This window comes from Kogia breviceps, chromosome 12, assembly GCF_026419965.1.
Source record: "Kogia breviceps isolate mKogBre1 chromosome 12, mKogBre1 haplotype 1, whole genome shotgun sequence".
In the NCBI taxonomy this organism is placed as follows: Eukaryota; Metazoa; Chordata; class Mammalia; order Artiodactyla; family Physeteridae; genus Kogia; species Kogia breviceps.
This window is the reverse complement of record NC_081321.1, coordinates 54,325,761-54,347,679: the sequence shown is the minus strand read 5'-3', so window position 1 is coordinate 54,347,679 and position 21,919 is coordinate 54,325,761. Positions and strand designations below refer to the sequence as shown.

The 21,919-nt window shown below is 39.4% G+C and overlaps 1 protein-coding gene across 12 annotated transcripts in view; it reads left to right on the top strand.

Moving 5' to 3' along the window:
• The window catches only part of GRIP1 (glutamate receptor interacting protein 1), a 728,793-nt gene that overhangs the window by 272,148 nt on the left and 434,726 nt on the right, over positions 1-21,919 (top strand). For 10 of the 12 annotated variants that reach the window (XM_059080546.2, XM_067009696.1, XM_067009699.1 and 7 more), the window contains exon 1: positions 3,196-3,382. The exons of 1 other annotated variant lie outside the window; for it this stretch is intronic. In XM_059080546.2, coding sequence (XP_058936529.1) covers positions 3,250-3,382 — 133 coding nt within the window. In that variant the 5' untranslated portion in view covers positions 3,196-3,249. Of the gene's footprint in view, positions 1-2,839; positions 3,383-21,919 lie in introns of those variants that run through there. One more of the 12 variants, XM_067009706.1, reaches the window with a different exon arrangement.

The following is a 21,919-nucleotide window of genomic DNA, read 5'->3' as shown; positions in this document are numbered from 1 at the left end:
TCAGTTCTTATAGATTTTAGGTTGCTAAATATGGAGTATTCAGGATAGAACATGGGAAAAATTCTGGGCCCAGAGTTATGGGCCCAGGATGATGGGTTAAAGAATCCTGTCCTAGGGCTTCCCTGGTGGCACAGTAGTTGAGAATCCGCCTGCCGATGCAGCGGACACGGGTTTGTGCCCCGGTCCGGGAAGATCCCACATGCCGTGGAGCGGCTGGGCCCGTGAGCCATGGCTGCTGAGCCTGCGTGTCCGGAGCCTGTGCTCCACAACGGAAGAGGCCACAACAGTGAGAGGCCCGCGTACAGAAAAAAAAAAAAAAAAAAAGAATCCTGTCCTCATGCACACCCCTCAGGCAGGGTATCAAGTGTCTTGCCTTCTGTCTTTTGGATTATGACACATACACAATGCTCCTTTCCCCTCGCATCATACACTGCCACCTTTCTTCTCTGTGACCCAGGTAGACTCCTCTAAATACCCGATTCCCTATTCCTGCTTCCCAGGCATCTATGATTGTTTCAATAGGGCTGTCACTTCCTCTTTCATACCTCTCCAAATATATGGCTCAACTCAAAACTTTTCCTAGCACCACCAAATCTCATCTTGTATAATATGTCATTATAATGACATACCAAAATGTTAACCTTTTGAATAAAATCCTATGAAACTAGGAAAATAACAGGAAGGTGCTTAAGAATAATTTCTGTGTATTTATGAGAACAGTTTCATATGTAGATAATTTTACTTTGCATTGTTTCTTGTTAAAAAATGGTTGCTTATCACTGTTTGGGAAACTCTCGGCCTCTTTAAATACTAAAATGAAAAATCAGTAAACTGTAATGAGATGTTTTAAGGTTGGTCTCTGGGAAAAGGATCTCCTGTTAAAGCATCATCTGTTCTGTAATGTCAGTCCTTTCATGTTGAACTGGCAACTAATAACTATAAAACTTAAATAATGTGGACTCCACAAATTTAGGAGTTATAATAAGTCAGGGATAGTTGGGTAAAATTTGTTGCCTGCATAATCTCTGGGGGACAAGTGTATTTGACAGATTAATCATGTGACCCAGGATATATGTTTAGCCCAACTGAAAATGAAAGTCTGCTACTATTTTCAAACTCCATTTCAATAGCAAACGACGTACATAGAAAAAATTGAATCACTGAATGCAAATAATAGATAATCTCTGAATTTGTATGAAAGAATACCTGGTACTAGGTAATACTTGGCATGATCTTGGATAAACCAGTAAAACACCTTTGAACCTTCTTTCCTCATCCATAGGGATATCACCTCATTATAAAGGTTGTTAGGATTAAATGAAATAAAAGGTTATGTATTATTATTATCATTTATTTAGTGACCTATTCAAGATCCAGACTCCAGATCTTCACATTTTTAGTTCACGGTTTTTAAACTGTTCTAGTTTATTATTATTTTTTTTGAGAATAATAAATGATTTGAAGCCTACAGACAGGTGATTTTTTTTGTTTAAAGATGTTCGCAAAACATTTTATAGTATCTTTCTGTCAGCATCATTAAGTTTGTGTTTTTCTTCATGGGCTCACTCATAAGGCATAAAAAAGGGAAATCTCTAGGAATAGGGGAAATTCATTAATCATTGAGCATAACTGTAAATCTAACTTTACACATTTCAGAGGTGAAATGTTCTTGATTGATGAACTTTTACCTCTTTGAGTAAATGTCTCCCTACTCCATCATTAGCAGTTAATATCTGAAGATAGAGAACTGTCAGAATCTAGAGGAGAGACAGACTGCCTGTGAACCTAAGAACAGATAAGGCAAAGTGCAATCACTTTCCTCTGGGATGTTCCTACAAACTTGATATTGCATAGATATTGAATGACCTTTATACAGTTAAGAAGCTTTTTTAAAAATTACATTTCTGGGAATATAGAGCTTCTGCAGAATATTATTAGTTTAGTAGGTAATATGCTAACATGTTTGATTCATTATATTGTAAACAAATTGATTTTTTCCTGGTGTTAAAAATTTGCATTCATTGGAAGTTCTGAAAAAGAAACTGGAGAGAAAAAGATTATCCATGATTAACGCTGTCCTGTCTAGACTTTAGTGTACCTCTTTCGTCTAGTCTGAAGTGTTTCTGACTGTCATACTTAAAAAAAAAAATGGTTGTGATTATAGAGACAAAGGACGAACTGGGTGTGAGCATTTTTCAAAACTTCTCTCCCTCCTTACATCTTCATCAAGAAAGAACTAAATTTTATTTACTATTTAACCCATTTGTTTTCATATTTTTTAAAAAAGTGTAACAACTCAGCTAGATTTATATTTGAGTTCAGTGTAAGCAGAAATTGGATTTTTTTATATTTCTTTCCCCCAAACCATGCAGTTTCCTTTATTTGCTGATTATGGTATGCTGTTACTAAGCCTATGAGAAACCTCTCTGTGAAGTGCATTTTAATATTTAGATCAAACAGCAATTGGAATACATTAATGCCCAGTGGGTAAATGTGTCGTTTGAAAGCAGCTGCTGAGCCTTCTCCCTGCTGCTCCAATTAACACATACTGCACACTTTTGTCAGCAAGAGGCAGTGCATATGGATGAAACCACTTTGCAGCTCATTAATATGATATGCAGGAGTGAGCAAAGGATTAATCAATCTGCCCATTGCAAACAATACCTTGCCAAGACCTTTCCCAAGTACATGCTTTGCCCTAAAGGGTGCTAGGCTCTAGGGGTTGGGATTAACAGGTAAGAAAACGTCCCTTGGGTCTCTAGCTTTGGTTCAGTCCATTGACTAACAAGTTTCCCCGCCCCTCTCTTCTCCTTCATCCCCCGCCCCTGATGATGGAGACATTGGATAGTGAAATTCTAGTGCTGGGACTCCTCGCGTCTCAGCGGAATCTCTCGTTGAACTTTTTTTGTTTTGTTTCAAAGCTATTTGAAGTACAAAGCTTTGCTGTTGATTTTTTCTCTTAGTCTTTCATTATCATTTCACTTTCTCTCTTCCTTTTTAAAAAAAATTCTTTCCAAATTGCACACTTGACATTTTACTGAGCAAAGTAAGAAATCTTGTAAACCCAATCGTTGTTATTTTTTCCTCTCCCCTGGCTAAAATCTCTGCGTTGGTGGTAGCACGGAGGCAGATGGAAGGGTAGCGCGTCCCCCAGCCCAGGGTTTCATTCATGCTCCGCCGGCTCCCCAAGCAGCTGGGCTGTTGCTCCACTCTGGTGCTGGCTGAGCCAGGCTGTGCGGTGAGCGAGACATGGACCGCTTCCTGGGTTTTGTCAAGCAGATAAGAAGATCTAGGAGAAGAAAGGGAAAAAAGTACCGACCAGAAGAGGATTACCACGAGGGCTATGAGGATGTCTATTATTACGCCTCAGAGCATTTTCGAAGTAAGCGCTACCCTCCACCCTCCTGTTCCTTCTCGCATGCTGGGGCTAACAATAAACCTTGTGTGGAGCTTTAATCTTAAATGCAAAAGGTTTTCCAGATGGTGTTCTCTGGGAGCTGTCTGTAAGTACTGAAGTGCTACATTTTGCTTGATTTGTTGCAAGAATAGCTATCAGATGGCATCTAGACAGTATAAACTGTCCAGATCTATACACATGGTTAATATTTTCAGTGCAATTAATTGATGTTAGCATTTTAATGAGCCATTCAAAAAAGTATCTTGCAAGCCTATGTAGTAGGTGGTTAGAATACATTCGGTTTTAATTGTTGCTCTTAGATAACTGTTTTTTCTTTTTGATTAGGAGAGTAGTTTATTTGGAAGAAATAATTGTTCAAGCTGATAATTACTGTTCCTTATACAGACTTCTAGACAGTTATCTATGATTAATCCGAGGTGTTGTTTGTACAATGAAGTTCAAATGCTTTTCTCTGATGCATGTTCATAATTTTATTACTAAGTTAAGGGAACTTAACTTATTTGACAGCAAATAAGTGCTGTCAACTAGAAGCAGAGATACCTTAAGAAAAAAAGTGTATCTATATTAAGACATTTGTAAATGAGCTTCTAAATAGCAGAGAACTAGAATTTTTCTTGTGCTTATCATTGCTTTAAGTTCCTGGTGAGGTTTAGACTTGTCCTAATAGATTTTAAATGCCTAGAAACACCTAAGGGTGCAGAGAGAAAGCAGCTACATAGTTTATGAGGTATCCTAAATGGGGGATACTGGCAGTTTATCTTCTTGAATAAGGATCTTTATAAACTTATATTTCGGTTCTAATATATCCTGGCCTTTTGATGTTTAACCATGAATATGTACCATTTACAACTTGTGAGTGTTGACTGATAAATAATTTAGATTCCATTTACGTGGTATTGGAATCCATGAGAATTAGTTCTAAATGCCAGAAATTCTGTTGTGATTGATGAAAGTTGAGGGTTGAAAATTCATGTGGTGCAAAAACACAATAATGAAAAATTATAATTCTTTGACATTTGCTTGAATAATATGGCTGTGTTGCTTTTACAGAGTAATTCCTGAGTTTTAGAGATGTTTCTCTTTCATCATGCTTTTACATGAATAATCTGTTCTCTTGTAGTGACGATCTATGTTTCCTGAACTTAGTTTCCATTGAATTTAACTAAGATTTGTGTCACATCAAAAAATACTGTCAGTTTGCATGCATAATTCTGAAAACTCGGAGACTGAAAAGAAAAAAGGAGCTTAGGAACTTTTAGTTACTTTGGTGTTCATTGTACATATTTCTTACAACCATTATATACTGAGTCAAATTCACACCTTCTTGGGTTTGTGTTGTGATGTGTTTGTGCAAATAGAATCAAACAACCTCAAATTCCTGCATCTTACTAGTTTTGGTAAGAATTTAAAAACAACAAAAGTACTTTATAAGTTTACAAAATGCGCCCACAAGGAGAAATATTTATGGAGATATCTAAGAAGTAGCCCTAAACTAGAGTTAGGAGAATTACATATCAAAGACAGTAGTCTTCGTACACTGAATGCAGTAACTTAAAGAGAATCATGTTTTATCTGATTTGTCAAGGTCATGCTAAGGATAAGATGCTGAACATCAAAAGTCATTTGCTTTAGATGCAGAATGGACGTGTTTTCCCTGATGATTTACCAGAAAGTACCCGTTATGTAACATATAACTTTTGGAGTTAGATGCATATCGGATCTCCAACTTCAAACTGCTACATAATAAACAGAAGGTGTCACAATGGGCTGTGACACTTGGGATTTGACGTTTTATCAAATGTCAAATTGCCAGGGCTTTTAAAGAAGCCATGTCATACAACATAATGACCTCTCAGTGCATCTTTTGGCTTCCATTTCAGGTCCTGTCTGAATGGGGTAGGAGAGACATCCCCTTATATTTTACAGGTGTAAAATAGCTGTATTTTATAGCTGAAAAAAGTAAGGGTGAGACTCATCCTTAAGACCAATCCTCAAAGAGTTAACATGGTTGAATTTAATTACATCTACAACATATCTATTCTAGTTAGTCTTTGGCATAATTTGAAAGTTTTATGTCCTGCAGTTCCCTAGATGGCTTAGAAAAATTATTTACATTGAGGCTCAAAACTTGGTGAAATTTACTGATGATGTTCACATCTTAGTTAATGGTGCTATTGATAAACCAGAAGTGTCATTATTATTTTTCTCCCTGTGGTGTTTCTTTCTTGAAAGAAACTTCTCTCTCTGTTTTGTCAATTTATCCGATGGTTCAGATTATCACAAGGACTTTATACATATAATAGTGAACGATTGAGCTTAGAAAGACCTTCCCAGAAAGGTCCCCAATAAGTCTGCCCTTCCTTTAGTGCATTCTCAAGTGTTTGCTGATATTTAACTTTATCCTTGATAATGTCTCTTCTATTGTAAGGGTTCTGGTTTCAAATTTTACCATCTTTTCCTTCAACTGAAATACAACACAGCTTATAATTTCATGAAATGCCAAAACCTGAATTAAAATATCAGTAGGGTCTGATAGTATGAAAGAGAAGGTATCCTAAAAAATGGATAATTTTTCTGTAACTCCATCAAAACTGACTTTTAGCAGTGATCATGGTGATAGACTGATTTTAAATCTTCCCTGATTTTATGTTGACTTAATGAATGTCTCTGTGGTTTTTAAAATATCTTTGGTTTTTTTAAATCTGCTTTCATCATTCATCTATCCTTTCATAATTCTAAAGTTAGAGTTTAAATAAACTAAACAATTGTTTTGGGACAATCACCACACTTTTCTGGGGTTTTGTCTCCTAAAATGTGAGAGGAGGGATATATGTTTCTTAAGATTTTTCAGGTTCTAGGACTCTATGATTTTAAACTTTGTTTTACTTTCTAAAGCAATTCAGGTAAAGGTATTGGCTGAAGGATTTTAACTGGGATTTAAACTAAAAAATTCACTTGTGTTATGGGGAATTGGTTTTTCTGGCAGGAATCATCGGTAGGACAATTCCTGTTCCTTTAAGTTAGTAATGTATCATTGAATATGCAGGAGTTTTGCAGAATGTTTATAAACCTATGAAATTCTGAACATGTTGGTAAGTCCTAGACCTCATCTTTAATGTAATCTTATCTGCCCCAAACCACCATTTACTCTGAAATTCTCACATGGATGATTCATTTGGTATTTTTACTTAAGAAAACCTGGCACTGATTACAGAACTGATTTATAAACCTTACTGCAACAAAAAGCTAAAAAAAAGGATACCGAAATTCAGTTTTATGGTACTTGTTTTTATTTGTTGTTCCCTAAATACTGGGTTATAACAATGCCTTTTTAAAGACTGGCAGATCATACTTTGATTAGTCTGTTATATAAAAAATTAAATCCTCTGATCCTGTTTTTAATGTATGTTTTTATTTAATCACATAGGATTAATATTCAAGTTTTAAGACAGATAATGTGCATTTTATAAGTATTCTCTTAGCTCTGTTTGTATCCATGATAGAAATCCTGACCTGCCTGAGTCCAGGCAGGGTATGGTTATTGAATGACTTGAAAAGGAGGAATTTGTTTATCTCTTACTAATGTGAAAGTATGTGAGCCACTTTCACTTATGGCCCTGGCGCCTTTTTGCCCATGTGTAATGACTTTGAATTAGGCATGGAGTTCCTCCAAGGTAGCCACTCTTTTCTGCTTTCATCCTAACTCATCTAGGGTGTGAGCTGTGTGGTGAAGCTACTCAGGGCAGTCCTCAGTGACCCATTCACCTTTCCCACTGAGGTCCTTTCAGGAAAAACAGAGAAAGGGGGGGGGGAACAGGAATATGGTTTAGGTCTTTTGAAAATAGGTCATTTGTATTTACAAATTTTTTTTTGTTCTTTTGTTGTTCTTTGCCTATTCTAACAGGTATTGAGCAACAATTGTGATGTGTGTGCATACAATCGTTGTTAGCTAAGTTACTTTATTAAACAATGTCTGCATCTAAAGTCCCTAGTTAGCCAATTCAGGCTTTAAATTGCCTGAGATGTTCAAAATGCATTTTAAGAGGGCTGCTCCCTTTCTTTTATTTCATTGAAAGGTGTTCTACACTGTTTAGAGGAGAAACAATTTTGGTAGTGGATGTTTGTAGTTTGAGAATTTTTAGGAATTGTTGTGGGTAATTAGTTCAGGTAATTTCTTCTCACTAGTTTCCTTTACAAGTTTGTTTGTAAATTCATGTAACCACATCCTCTCTGCTTCCTGGAATTGACATCAAATTCGGATTCTGTCTCTTGATAAGCATGCCGGAAGGATAGAGTGAGAACTTGCACCTACACTTTGGAAAGATGGCGGGTCCCTGCTCCTCTGTGTGCAAAAGCTGAACACAGCAATCACAGGGTGGGAGAGTGAGGGAGAGGAAGGGAGGAAGGGAAGAAGAGAGGGCAGCACATTTCATAGGTCATCCTTACCTATCTGAGGTTTCCAAGCATAAAAGCCATTTATTTCTATGTTAAAAACAGTGATCATCGAAGTGGCAGGTCTTGGATGTGAGATACTGAATGATTCAAACCTTAGCTGTACTTACTTTGATTCACAAAATCCCAAATGAGAAACATCGGTTATATAGAAATAGGGCAAACTTGCTTGTTTTATGACTACACTGCTTATTTTTCTTTCCTAAGAATTGCTTTCCATCTAGTATAATGGTTTGGTTGAAAATTGATTGGCTACCATGTTACACTTGCCTGGGGTGTTTTGTGTCATCAGCTTCATTATCTCAAACTGTATTTTTTTCCCACATGTAATAGTGTAAAGGAATACTGAAGTTGAAAGAGACCTTAGAATCTGTTTGTCCAATCAGAGTGTTTTTTTTAGATGAGTAAAGTTGGATACAAACAAGGTAAGTGGCTTATGCAAATGGATCCCCCACTGATCCTCAAGGCAGACCTGATAGAGTCTGGTCCTCCATCCTTTATTCCACATGCATCTTTTAGTTCTCCGATGACTCTTCTGATATTTAAGGGCTTGGATCCATCTACAAATGAATTAGAATGTTAATTTCCCTTGTTGGTGGCTTTATTCTTTTGAGCAGTGGGTCATCTTAAACTAAACTCTTGAACAAAAACTAACTCCTAATATAATATTGAAGGTGAAATTAACTTGGTGTCTTATTTATAGATGATGCTAGTAACAGTGATTGTCACTGACTCAAAAACCAGCCAACAATATTTTTTGTATCACCTTCCATTTGCTCTGTGGTTTGCATATACAGCCTCTTCTGCCAATGAATATCCCTTCAGGAGACTTAAAGTGGCATAAGTCTTTCAGGAATATGAGAATGAGGAGGATCCTTGGAGTTCAGTTAGAAAGCCCTGCTATTTCATATAGGAAGTTCTTTCTCAGTATCCCTGCTATATAGACCTCCAGCTTTTATTTATATCCTTCCAGTATGAGCACATTCATTTCCAGACCAGGCAAGTCATTGAATAAGCCTAAGTCTCTTTTAAACAAGCTCTAAATTTTATGTTAAGTTGTTTGTGTATTTCAACAAAGACAGTAATATGCTCAAAATTTTACCTTGACTCAGATAAACATAGACTCTATTATATTTAATGTGCAATAAGATTTCACGCCTCCCCTCTCTTCACATTATTCTTTTGCCGACGTTAACATATGGTATGTGGAGGTGAGTAATTCCTTCAATGCTATTTTTGTTTTAACTACACAAACCCAGAAGAGCTCTGCATTGGGCCCACATCCATTTAGTAATTTTTCTTTTTTCCTTCTTTCTTTTTAAAATTTCTTAAAGGTCACCAAATCTGCCATTTATTTGATGAGAAATACATAACTGTGCTTTGTGTTTGCATGATGTAGTGGACATCTATTTGTCTGCCTTGAAAATCTTTTTTTCCCCCTGGGAGGAACAATTCTCATATTTAAAATATTCCTGTTTCTATTCCAATTTGGTCATTAATGATTAATCAAAACCGACATAATTAAATTATACCATTGCCTTGGCTATGGTGATTGGTCTGGCAGTGGACACATAAACCAAGCTGGGTCAATGAGAGCGCTCCTCTGGGAGCTTGCAAATTCAACTCAGTGCCTTTTATCACATGGAAAAAAACAGTCTGGAATAGGAGAAAATCAAGTCAATATGTAAAAGAGATGAGAATACAAGATCAAGAGACCTCTCACAGTTTTTTTTAAAGGTTAGCGTTTTTTAAAAAATATTTTATTGATTGATTGATTGATGCCGGGTCTTAGTTGCGGCAGGCAGGCTCCTTAGTTGCAGACTGTGGGATCTTCATTGTGGCATGTGGGATCTTTTTAGTTGAGGCATGCAAACTCTTAGCTGCAGCATGTGGGATATAGTTCCCTGACCAAGGATTGAACCCGGGCCCTCTGCATTGGGAGTGCGGAGTCTTAACCACTGTGCCACCGGGGAAGTCCCCCTCTCACAGCTTTGTAGTCACCAGTCCAGACCTTGGGGTCTCTAGGGCTGCCCACATTGAATTTCACATAGCTAGAAAGGACCAGAACCAAAACTGGAACTCAGATCAGCTCGTTTCTAGTTTGATCGTGTGGGTAATTTTTTAAATGTGGAAAATATTATTGTTTGGTATTCTCAGCGATAGAGATAAGTGCCAGAGGTAGAAACTAGATTCTTTCAATTAAATTTCCTACCCTTCAAAAAAGTAATTTTCTTAGTGCGATTAAGGAACTCTGTGACTTTAGAGGAATCATGTGGATCTCTATGCTTCTTCAGTTTCTTATTTGTAAAGTGAGGGTACTCCATCCCAGTGCAGAGGACCAGAGACCCTCAGAGAGGATCCATTGACAGGTCTAGATACAGTATTTAGAGCTGTGTCTCTCAGGGCATCACCCAGCCAAAGCAGCTGGAGGAGGGAGATGGCCAGTAGACAGATTTGAGCAGAAGACATGATTTCACCTAGCAGCATAACTGCTGTGCATTTAACATTCTCTGTCCTCACTTTCTGTTCAGAGTTAAATCTTGTTTGAGAGGGGGCCAAACAACTTCCCTATCCACATCTCACTGGAGTTCTGCCGCCAGTATCTATAGATGCATAAAAGAGGGTTTGGATACACACAAGACAATTCTTTCTCATCAGTATATGCCTTAAAACTAGCTGCTGTAGAATACCAAGTACAGGACAGTGAGTCCCCTGAAAGGACATGCGTGTGTGTGTGCGCACGCGTGCGTGTGTGCATGTGCATGTGTGTGTGCATGAGAGAGAGAGAGAGAGCGCACAGCCCCCAACGCACACACGGGACTTATATAGATATTTGTGAGGTCAAAAACAACACCCTTTCTTAACCCTAAGGCAATACCTATTTCTCAGGCAGGCCGTGTCCTGCGGGTTAAGGATGTGGGACCTGGGTGAGACTGCTTGAGTTGGAATCATTGATAAGTGAACTTGGCAAATAAATCTGTCTGTGCCTCAGTTTCCTCATCTATGAAATTGGGTCAGTAACTACCCATCTCTTAGTGTGGGTTATTGTGAATTGAATGACATAATACAGCACTAAGTGCTTGACACATAGTGAGCACTTAGTAAATGTTAATAAAAGAAAGCCTTATTCATAAAGGTATTAAGTAAAGCACAATGGATAGTTATGAATGGCAGGCTAAGGAGCTTACATTCACTGTGCAGGCACTGGGGCACTATTGTAGGTTTTCAAGTAGAGGTAGAGCCAGCAAAGAGCTGTACTTTAGGGAGATTAGTATGGTATTAGTGTATAAAAGGGATTAGAGTTAGAGACATAAATAAAAGGGCAGATACGGCAGTTGTGGGAAAACATAGGTATGAACAGAAAAAAATATATTCGACACACTGAGTCTGTGTTGCCAGGAAGATGTCCAAGGAGAAGTGTAAGGAGGCAGCTTGAAATATGGAAGTTGGAATTGTGGAAAGTGGGTAGGAGCCAAGAGATTTGGAAGATGTGTATATAGATTTGATGGATGACCTTGGTAAGAAAGAGTGGTCTTTTGACTCTGTCTTATGCTGACTATTCTTGGGACCAAATGAGGAAAACTGATTAAACATACAATTCTAATGATGTAAGAGAGAGTGTCAACAGATAGAGGAATCAATGCTGTGGATACCTTAATAAGGGAATTCATAATGAGTACTGAATGGATTGCCCATTTGATTAATTTCTTATAATGCTGATATAAAAGATTAATTGCAAGTTGATTATGCAAAGGGAAATGCAACTCAAAATAGGTGTTAGGATTCAAAAGTTGGATTTTTATTAGTGTTGTACATTTGGTTGTGGTGTCCTGGAGAGAAAGCAACTTCTAAATGAGCTTAGAAAGAGGGGAGACTAGTATGTGCTGCAACATGGAAGAACCTCAAAACATGCTAAATGAAAAAGCTAGACTCAAAAGACCATGTACTGATGCAGATGGTCACAGGGTTTCCTGATGGGTGATAGAAATGTTTAAAAATTAGAGTGTGATAATGGTTGTACAGTTCTGTAAACTTACTTAGAAATCGTTAAATTGATTTTTAAAAAGATAAGAGTGATAGACACTCAAATGAATATATGTAAGGTTTTTGTTTTTGTTTTAGCAGCTCCCAAATGAGCAGTCAGAGTTTATTTCCCACTATGGAATGTCCTAGGCATTAGCTCAATCAAGAAGTGTTTGTTAAGTCCCAACTCAGAAAAAAAGCAAATCAAATATGGAATACAGAATGATTCACCATGATGCTAGAGGGAAACACTCCCAGTGGTATTTTAGAATATATAACAGAATTGATTATATGCCTTTTTTATTTGAAGTGTTAGAATTCCACTCCGATATCTCATCAACTATTACATAAGCTTAGAGCCGAGAAGCTTTTCTGAAACATTGAACCATAGAACTGAGCACTTTGAGTCAGTAGATTTGAACTAAATATCAGCACTTAGGTCTATCATTATGTAGAAATTGAGTTGGACTTAAGTTAACATACTAATAGGGGCTTCCCTGGTGGCACAGTGGTTGAGAGTGCCTGCCAATGCAGGTGACATGGGTTCGAGGCCTGATCCGGGAAGATCCCACATGCCGCGGAACGATTGAGCCCGTGCGCCACAACTACTGAGCCTGCGCTCTGGAGCCCGTGAGCGACAACTACTGAGCCCATGTGCCACAACTACTGAAGCCCACGCGCCTAGAGCCTGTGCTCCGCAACAAGAGAAGCCACCGCAAGGAAGAGTAACCCCTGCTCGCCGCAGCTAGAGAAAGCCCGCGTGCAGCAATGAAAACCCAACGCAGCCAAAAATAAAATAAATTAAAAATAAATTAAGACAAAACAAAACAAAACAAACAAAAAAACATACTAATATACCTTTGAAGTGTATTACTTAATATACTAATATACCTTTGAAGATCTCTGTTCTAGAAACTGCCTGAACTGTGTCCAAAATATTATGGCTAAACAGATTATCATAATTAAATCATTTTAAATTTATTTATTTAAATCAAGTAATATTTAAGGTAGAGTATAATGCTTGAATTTTCTCCTTCCCTACCCTGCCAAGAATAGGAAGACAACTTATGGTAAGCACCCCATCATTTTTATTCATTCAGCAAATACTTGATGATAGTCTTCACATGCCAGGCGTCATTCTAGGTGCTAGGGATTGGGTGGTACAGAAGACAGAGAAGGTCCTTGCTTTACTGGAACCAGAAATCTAATGGGAGAACAGAAAATAAAGAAAGTGTGTTGGGTACAGTGGAGAAAATCAAAGTTTTATGGGCTAGAGTTTTAGAGGTAGTAAAGGGGGTGCGTGTCTTAGCTAAGGTGATCTCCCTTTAAGAACTAGATGTTTGGGCTGACTCTGATAGAAGAGACAGAGCCACCTTGTGATAATCTGCATAGGAGCCAGGGCACAAAATCCTCCAGTATTAGAAGTGTGTTTATTCATTTTCATACAGCGCTTGCAGTGACATCTTCTGAATGAGCAGTTTCCTTAGCCTTCATTTGTAAAATCAGTTGTTTGGAATTGCAAATGCATTTTTCCCTAGATTTCAAGCTATGCCTGACCCTAAAGGCCTTTGCAATATTTCACTAACAGGTAAAGTACGGCTGTGGCCAAAGGAGGGGTAGTTAGTGGAGAAAACCTTAATTTTGCTGAAAAAGGTAGGGCTGCAGTTGCCTTTCATGTATAGGAGTCTTCTGTTAGAAGACTTCCGCCAAGTTAAGGGATGCCTAAAGTGGCAGCAGTGCTTTGGAGGAATGAGAAAATAGTTTGCTTTACCTTTAGATTAGTGTCACTTGATTCTAAACATCCATTGAGCACATTTCTTAACCTAAAAGTGTACTTGCCATGTAATCAGATGATACTAAAATGTATGCTTGTTTTATAGTTTCTTGTTCAAAAATATATCCCACTTCTCCCTGGTCTTTGAAAATTACCACAGTATAGATACTCAACGGCTTGTGCATTTTATAGGAAAGATTATACGTCAAAGAATTTTTTTCCAGAGAGTGAGCAGAGTTGTACAGGGTCTTTGGGTTACAGCCCATAGCATTGCCAGTCTCTGCTTTATGAAGAATTGGACCCTTTACATTTCTGTTGTTTATTGTTTTACTAGCAGTAGATAGCCAGGGAATTTTATATTGCTTCTTGGAATATTAAGTTGTTTTCCAGATCAGTTACTATTTGTTAACTATGATTTATAGGATAATTTTTTATATTTAGAAATAAATTCAGTGTAAGATTTAAAATATCTTTCTGTTTTCTGGTGATTGTCTGAATTGCTTTTCTGGAGATGTGTCAAACCAACAAACGTAAAACTTATGCCTGATTTTGATGCTGTGATGAGTGCTTTGTGAAAAGAGGTGCTTCTGATCACTGCAGAGCTGGTCCTACGTTTTCATGTTGCTCTTCTGCTGGTGGTGGTATGTGAATCATGAATTTGCTGGTGTGGAAAATATTTGATTTGTGAAGCCCCATTTTTGAGATAAAACTAGGCACATGTCGTATGCACTGCTTAAATGTCAAATATAACCAGTATAGAATGTGAAGCCAACAGTGGCATCTTGCTGATTCTAAAAATTGAATGTAGGTTAACAAATAGCCACAGTGGAGAGTTTTGCAGTCACAGTTGTGGCTAACATTTTATTTTTTTAACATCTTTATAGGAGTATAATTGCTTTACAGTGGTGTGTTAGTTTCTGCTGTATAACAAAGTGAATCAGCTATATGTATACATATATTGCCATATCCCCTCCCTCTTGCGTGTCCCTCCTACCCTCCCTATCCCACCGCTCTAGGTGGGCACAAAGCACCGAACTGATCTCCCTGTACTATGTGGCTGCTTCCCACTAGCTATCTATTTTACATTTGGTAGTGTATATATGTCAATGCTGCTCTCTCACTTTGTCCCACCTTACCCTTCCCCCCTCCCTTTCCAATCCAAGAACATGGTATATCTCTCCATCTATTTGTATCATCTTTAATTTCTTTCATCATTTTCTTATAGTTTTCTACATACAGGTCTTATGTCTCCTTAGGTAGGCTTATTCCTAGATATTTTACTCTTTTTGTGGCAATGGTAAATGGGAGTGCTTCCTTAACTTCTCTTTCAGATTTTTCATCACTAGTGTATAGGAATGGAGGAGATTTCTGTGCATTAATTTTGTATCCTGCAACTTTACCAAATTCATTGATTAGCTCTAGTAGTTTTCTGGTAGCATCTTTAGGATTCTCACTGTATAGTATCATATCATCTGCAAACAGTGACAGTTTTACTTCTTCTTTTGCGATTTGGATTCCTCTTATTTCTTTTTCTTCTCTGATTGCTGTGGCTAAAACTTCCAAACTATGTTAAATAATAGTGGGAAGAGTGGGCAACCTTGTCTTGTTCCTGATCTTAGTGGAAATGGTTTCAGTTTTTCACCATTGAGAATGACGTTTGCTGTGGATTTGTCATATGTGGCCTTTATTATGTTGAGGTAAGTTCCCTCTATGCCTACTTTCTGGAGGGTTTTTATCATAAATGGATGTTTAATTTTGTCAAAAGCTTTCTCTGCATCTATTCAGGTGATCATATGGTTTTTCTCCTTCTATTTGTGAATATGGTGTATCACATTGATTGATATGCCTATATTGAAGAATCCTTGCATTCCTGGGATAAACGCCAATTGATCATGGTGTATGATCCTTTTAATGTGCTGTTGGATTCTGTTTGCTAGTATTTTGTTGAGGATTTTTTTGTGTGTGTGTGCTAGGCGGGTCTCTCACTGTTGTGGCCTCTCCCGTTGCGGAGCACAGGCTCAGGATGCGCAGGCTCAGTGGCCATGGCTCACAGGCCCAGCTGCTCCGCGGCATGTGGGATCTTCCCGGACCGGGGCACAAACACGTGTCCCCTGCATCGGCAGGCGGGCTCTCAACCACTGCGCCACCAGGGAAGCCCTTGTTGAGGATTTTTGCTTCTATGTTCATCAGTGATATTGGCCTCTAGCTTGCTTTCTTTGTCACATCTTTGTCTGGTTTTGGTATCAGGGTGATGGTGGCCTCGTAGAATGAGTTTGGGAGTGTTCCTCCCTCTGCTATATTTTGGAAGAATTTGAGAAGGATGGGTGTTAACTCTTCTCTAAATGTTTGATAGAATTCGCCTGTGAAGCCATCTGGTCCTGGGCTTTTGTTTGTTGGAAGATTTTAAATCACAGTCTCAATTTCAGTGTTTGTGATTGGTCTGTTTATATTTTCTATTTCTTCCTGGTTCAGTCTCAGAAGGTTGTGCTTTTCTAAGAATTTGTCCATTTCTTCCAGGTTGTCCTTTTTATTGGCATATAGTTACTTGTAGTAATCTCTCATGATCCTTTGTGTTTCTGCAGTGTCAGTTGTTACTTCTCCATATTCATTTCCAATTCTGTTGATTTGAGTCTTCTCCCTTTTTGTCTTGGTGAGTCTGGCTAATGGCTTATCAATTTTGTTTCTCTTCTCAAAGAACCAGCTTTTAGTTTTATTGATCTTTGCTCTCATTTCCTTCAGTTCTTTTTCATTTATTTCTGATCTGATCTTTATGATTTATATCCTTCTGCTCACTTTGGGGTTTTTTTGTTCTTCTTTCTCTAATTGCTTTAGGTGTAAGCTTAGGTTGTTCATTTGAGATGTTTCTTGTTTCTTGAGGTAGGATTGTATTGCTCTGTACTTCCCTCTTAGGACTGATTTTGCTGCATCCCATAGGTTTTGGGTCATTGTGTTTTCATTGTCATTTGTTTCTAGGTATTTTTAATTTCCTCTGATTTCTTCAGTGATCTCTTGGTTGTTTAGTAGTGTATTGTTTACCCTCCATGTGTTTGTATTTTTTTTACAGATTTTTTCCTGTAATTGATAGCTAGTCTCATAGCCTTGTGGTCGCAAAATACACTTGGTACGATTTCAATTTTCTTAAATTCACCAGGGCTTGATTTGTCACCCAAGATATGATCCATCCTGGAGAATGTTCCATGAGCACTTGAGAAAAAAGTGTATTCTGTTGCTTTTGGATTGAATGTCCTATAAATATCAATTAAGTCCATCTTGTTTAATGTATCATTTAAAGCTTGTGTTTCCTCATTTATTTTCATTTTGATGATCTGTCCATTGGTGAAAGTAGTGTGTTAAAGTCCCCTAGTATGACTGTGTTACTGTCGATTTCCCCTTTTATGGCCGTTAGCATTTGCCTTATGTATTGAGATGCTCCTATGCTGGGTGCATAAATATTTACAATTGTTATATCTTCTTCTTGTACTGATGCCTTGATTATTATGTAGTGTCCTTCTTTGTCTCTTGTAACAGTCTTTAAAGTCTGTTTTGTCTGGTATGAGAATTGCTACTCCATTTTCTTTTGATTTCCATTTGTGTGGAATATCTTTTTCCATCCCCTCACTTTCAGTCTGTATGTGTCCCTAGGTCTGAAGTGGGTCTCTTGTATAAACAGCATATATACGGGTCTTGTTTTTGTATCCATTCAGCCAATCTATGTCTTTTGGTTGGAGCATTTAATCCATTTACATTTAAGGTAATTATCGATATGTATGATCCTTTTACCATTTTCTTAGTTGTTTCGGGTTTGTTATTGTAGGTCTTTTGCTAAAGTTCTTTTAGCATTTGTTGTAAAGCTGGTTTGGTGTTGCTGAATTCTCTTAGCTTTTGCTTGTCTGTAAAGGTTTTAATTTTTCCATCAAATCTGAATGAGATCCGTGCTGGGTAGAGTAATCTTGTTGTCGGTTTTTCCCTTTCATCAGTTTAAATATGTCCTGCCACTCCCTTCTGGCTTGCAGAGTTTCTGTTGAAAGATCAGCTGTTAACCATATGGGGATTCTCTTGTATGTTAATTGTTGCATTTCCCCTTGCTGCTTTTAATATTTTTTCTTTGCATTTAGTTTTTGATAGTTCGATTAATATATGTCTTGGCGTGTTTCTCCTTGGATTTATCCTGTATGGGACTCTCTGCGTTTCCTGGACTTGATTGACTATTTCCTTTCCCTTATTAGGGAAGTTTTCAACTATAATCTCTTCAAATATTTTCTCAGTCCGTTTTCTTTCTCTTCTTCTTCTGGGACCCCTATACTTTGAATGTTGGTGCGTTGAAGGTTGTCCCTGAGGTCTCTGAAACTGTCCTCAATTCTTTTCATTCTTTTTTCCTTATTTTTCTCTGCAGTGGTTATTTCCACTGTTTCATCTTCCAGGTCACTTATGCGTTCTTCTGCCTCAGTTATTCTGCTATTGATTCCTTCTAGAGAATTTTTAATTTCATTTATTGTGTTGTTCATCACTGTTTGTTTGCTTTTTAGTTCGTCTAGGTCCTTGTTAAACATTTCTTGTATTTTCTGCATTCTATTTCCAAGATTTGGGATCACCTCTACTATCATTCCTCTGAATTCTTTTTCAGGTAGACTGCCTATTTCCTCTTCATTTTTTAGTCTGGTGGGTTTTTACCTTGCTGCTTCATCTGGTGTATATTTCTCTGTCTTCTCATTTTGCTTAACTTTATGTGTTTGGAGTCTCCTTTTTACAGGCTTCAAGTTCGTAGTTCCCTTTGTTTTTGGTGTCTGCCCCCAGTGGGTAAGGTTAGTTCAGTGGGTTGTGTAGGGTTCCTGGTAGAGGGGACTGGTGCCCGTGTTCTGGTGGATGAGGCTGGACCTTGTCTTTCTGGTGGGCAGGACTGCATCCAGTGGTGTGTTCTGGGGTGTCTGTGAACTTATTATGATTTTAGGCAGCCTTTCTGCTAATGGGTCGAGTTGTGTTCCTGTCTTGCTAGTTGTTTGGCATAGGGTGTTCAGCACTGTAGCTTGATGGTTGTTGAGTGGAACTCTGTCTTAGCATTGAGATGGAGATTGCTGAGAGAGCTTTCACCGTTTCATATTACTTGGAGCTGGGAGGTCTGTGGTGGAACAATGTCTTGAACTCAGCTCTGTCCCACCTCAGAGGCTCAGGCCTGACACCCGGCTGGAGCACCAAGACCGTGTCAGCCACACGGCTCAGAAGAAAAGAGAGAAAGAAAAAGAAGATAGAAAGAAAAAAAATATATAGTAAAATAAACAATATTATTAAAATAAAAAAATAAAATTATTAAAAATTTAAAAATAATTTAAAAAACAGAAAAGAAAGAAAAAAGAGAAAAACCAAACCAAAGGCAAATCCGCCAATGATAACAAGGGCTAAAAACTGTACCAAAAAATAAAGAAAATGGACAGACAGAACCCAGGACAAATGGTAAAAGGAAAGCTATAAAGACAAAATCATACAAAGAAGCATACACATAAACACTCACAGAAAGAGAAAAAGGAAAAAATATATATATATAAAAGGAAGAGAACAACCAAATGAATAAACAAATCAACCAGTGATAATAAGCTCTAAATGCTCAACTAAGATAAACATAAAAACAGAAACAAATTAGATGCAGAAAGCAAACCCCAAGTCTACAGTTGCTCTCAAAGTCCACCTCCTCAATTTGGGATGATTCATTGTCTACTCAGGTATTCCACAGATGCAGGGTACATGAAGTTGATTGTGGAGATTTAATCTGCTGCTCCTGAGGCTGCTGGGAGAGATTTCCCTTTCTCTTCTTTGTTCACACAGCTCCTGGGGTTCAGCTTTGGATTTGGCCCCGCCTCTGCATGTAGGTCACCCGAGGGCATCTGTTCTTCGCTCAGACAGGACGGGGTTAAAGGAGCACCTGATTCGGGGGCTCTGCCTCACTCAGGCTGGGTGGAGGGAAGGGTACGGATGCAGGGCGAGCCTGCGGCGGCAGGGGCTGGCATGACGCTGCACCAGCCTGAGGCGCGCTGTGTGTTCTCCCGGGGAAGTTGTCCTGGATCCCGGGACCCTGGCAGTGTCGGGCTGCACAGGCTCCCGGGAGGGGAGGTTTGGAGAGTGACCTGTGCTCGCACACAGGCTTCTTGGTGGCTGCAGCAGCAGCCTTAGCGTCTCATGCCCGTCTCTGGGGTCTGCGCTGATAGCCGCAGCTTGCGCCCGTCTCTGGAGCTCGTTTAGGCAGTGCTCTGAATCCCCTCTCCTCGTGTACCACGAAACAAAGAGGCAAGAAAAAGTCTCTTGCCTCTTCGGCAGCTCCAGACTTCTTCCTGGACTCCCTCCCGGCTAGCCGTGGTGCACTAACCCCTTCAGGATGTGTTCATGCCACCAACCCCAGTCCTCTCCCTGGGATCTGACGGAAGCCCGAGCCTCAGCTCCCAGACCCTGCCTATCCTGGCGGGTGAGCAGAGAAGCCTCTTGGGCTGGTGAGTGCTGGTCAGCACTGATCCTCTGTGCGGGAATCTCTCTGCTTTGCCTTCCGCACCCCTGTTGCTGCGCTCTCCTCCGTGGCTGCAAAGCTTACCCCCTCCATCCCCCGCAGTCTCCGCCCATGAAGGGGCTTCTAGTATGTGGAAGTCTTTCCTCCTTCACGGCTCCCTCCCATGGGTGCAGGCCCTGTCCCTATTCTTTGTCTCTGTTTTTTCTTTCTTCTTTTGCCCTCCCCGGGTACATAGGGAGTTCCTTGCCTTTTGGGAAGTCTGAGGTCTTCTGCCAGTGTTCAGTAGGTGTTCTGTAGGAGTTGTTGCATGTGTAGATGTATTTTTGATGTATTTGTGGGGAGGAAGGTGATCTCGACAGCTTACTTCTCTGCCATCTTGAAGGTCTCCCTGCAACACTTGTTTTTATAAACTGTGATGGGCAAAAAATATTAACATGTGGAAAAAATTAATTTCTGCAAGTATTTTGAAGACATGAATATGTTCTTACTTTGCTCCGTGCGTTTCACCCTACCTAGAACCATGATCACTTTTTTTTTTTTTTTTTTTTTTTTTGCGGTATGCGGGCCCCTCACTGCCGCGGCCCCTCCCGCCGCGGAGCACAGGCCCCGGACGTGCAGGCCCAGCGGCCATGGCTCACGGGCCCAGCCGCTCCGCGGCACGTGGGATCCTCCCGGACCGGGGCACGAACCCGCGACCCCTGCACCGGCAGGCGGACTCCCAACCACCGCGCCACCAGGGAAGCCCCATGATCACTTTTAAGGGAGCAGCTGTCAAAATTTATGGTGAGAAATACAGGTGCTCAGCTGCTGGTTATAAATTTCCACTTTAAGGATTTACAGTGGCCTTTCATTATTGGAATAGAGTTGGGGAATTCCTAGCACCTAAGGACTACTGTTTATGGCTCAGTTTTTCTACCAATACCAAGTTTTCATGACTTACAGGGACGAACACCTCTTTCATTCTTTAAAATCTCAAAATGTTTGTGTAATGGTGTATTTAGAACCATTTGGAAGATGATCAGGCATAAAAGGAAACTTAGAGCAAAGAAAAACTATTGGGATCTTCTAGTCCAGCTCTCTGATGCTACATATGATGAATATTCTTAACAGCATAGGAATTTGCTCAGTAATTGTTTTTTAAGGCTTAAAGAGAGAAGATATTTAACTTGGGGGCATATAGTCTGCTAAGAATAGGACTGACATAAGTATTTACGTCTCTTAACTTGGTGTATTTTTAATCTTATCTTTCTCTAAACCTTTCCCATTGAGTCAATTATTGTCTTCAAGTGAATCTTCACCCCACCCCAATCCCAAGGGTTAGTTCTGGGGGTACCTGTATATACAAATGATGCCTTACTTAGTCTGTCAGTTTGTAATAATCTATATGTCTCTCCTGTGAGTACCACTCTATATTCCAGCACCTAGGACAGTGCCTGGCTGCCTCGCACATTCTGGGCCATCAGTAGATGTTTCTTGCTTAAAAATCTGTGGAGGGCTTCCCTGGTGGCGCAGTGGTTGAGAATCCACCTGCCGATGCAGGAGACACGGGTTCGTGCCCTGGTCCGGGAAGATCCCACATGCCGCGGAGCAACTAAGCCCGTGAGCCATGGCCGCTGGGCCTGTGCATCCGGAGCCTGCGCTCCGCAACGGGAGAGGCCACAACACTGAGAGGCCCGCATACCGCAAAAAAAAAAAAAAAAAAAATCTGTGGAGACTGATTCCCATGAGCCATCCACAGACACCCATCTTATTATTTTGTAGT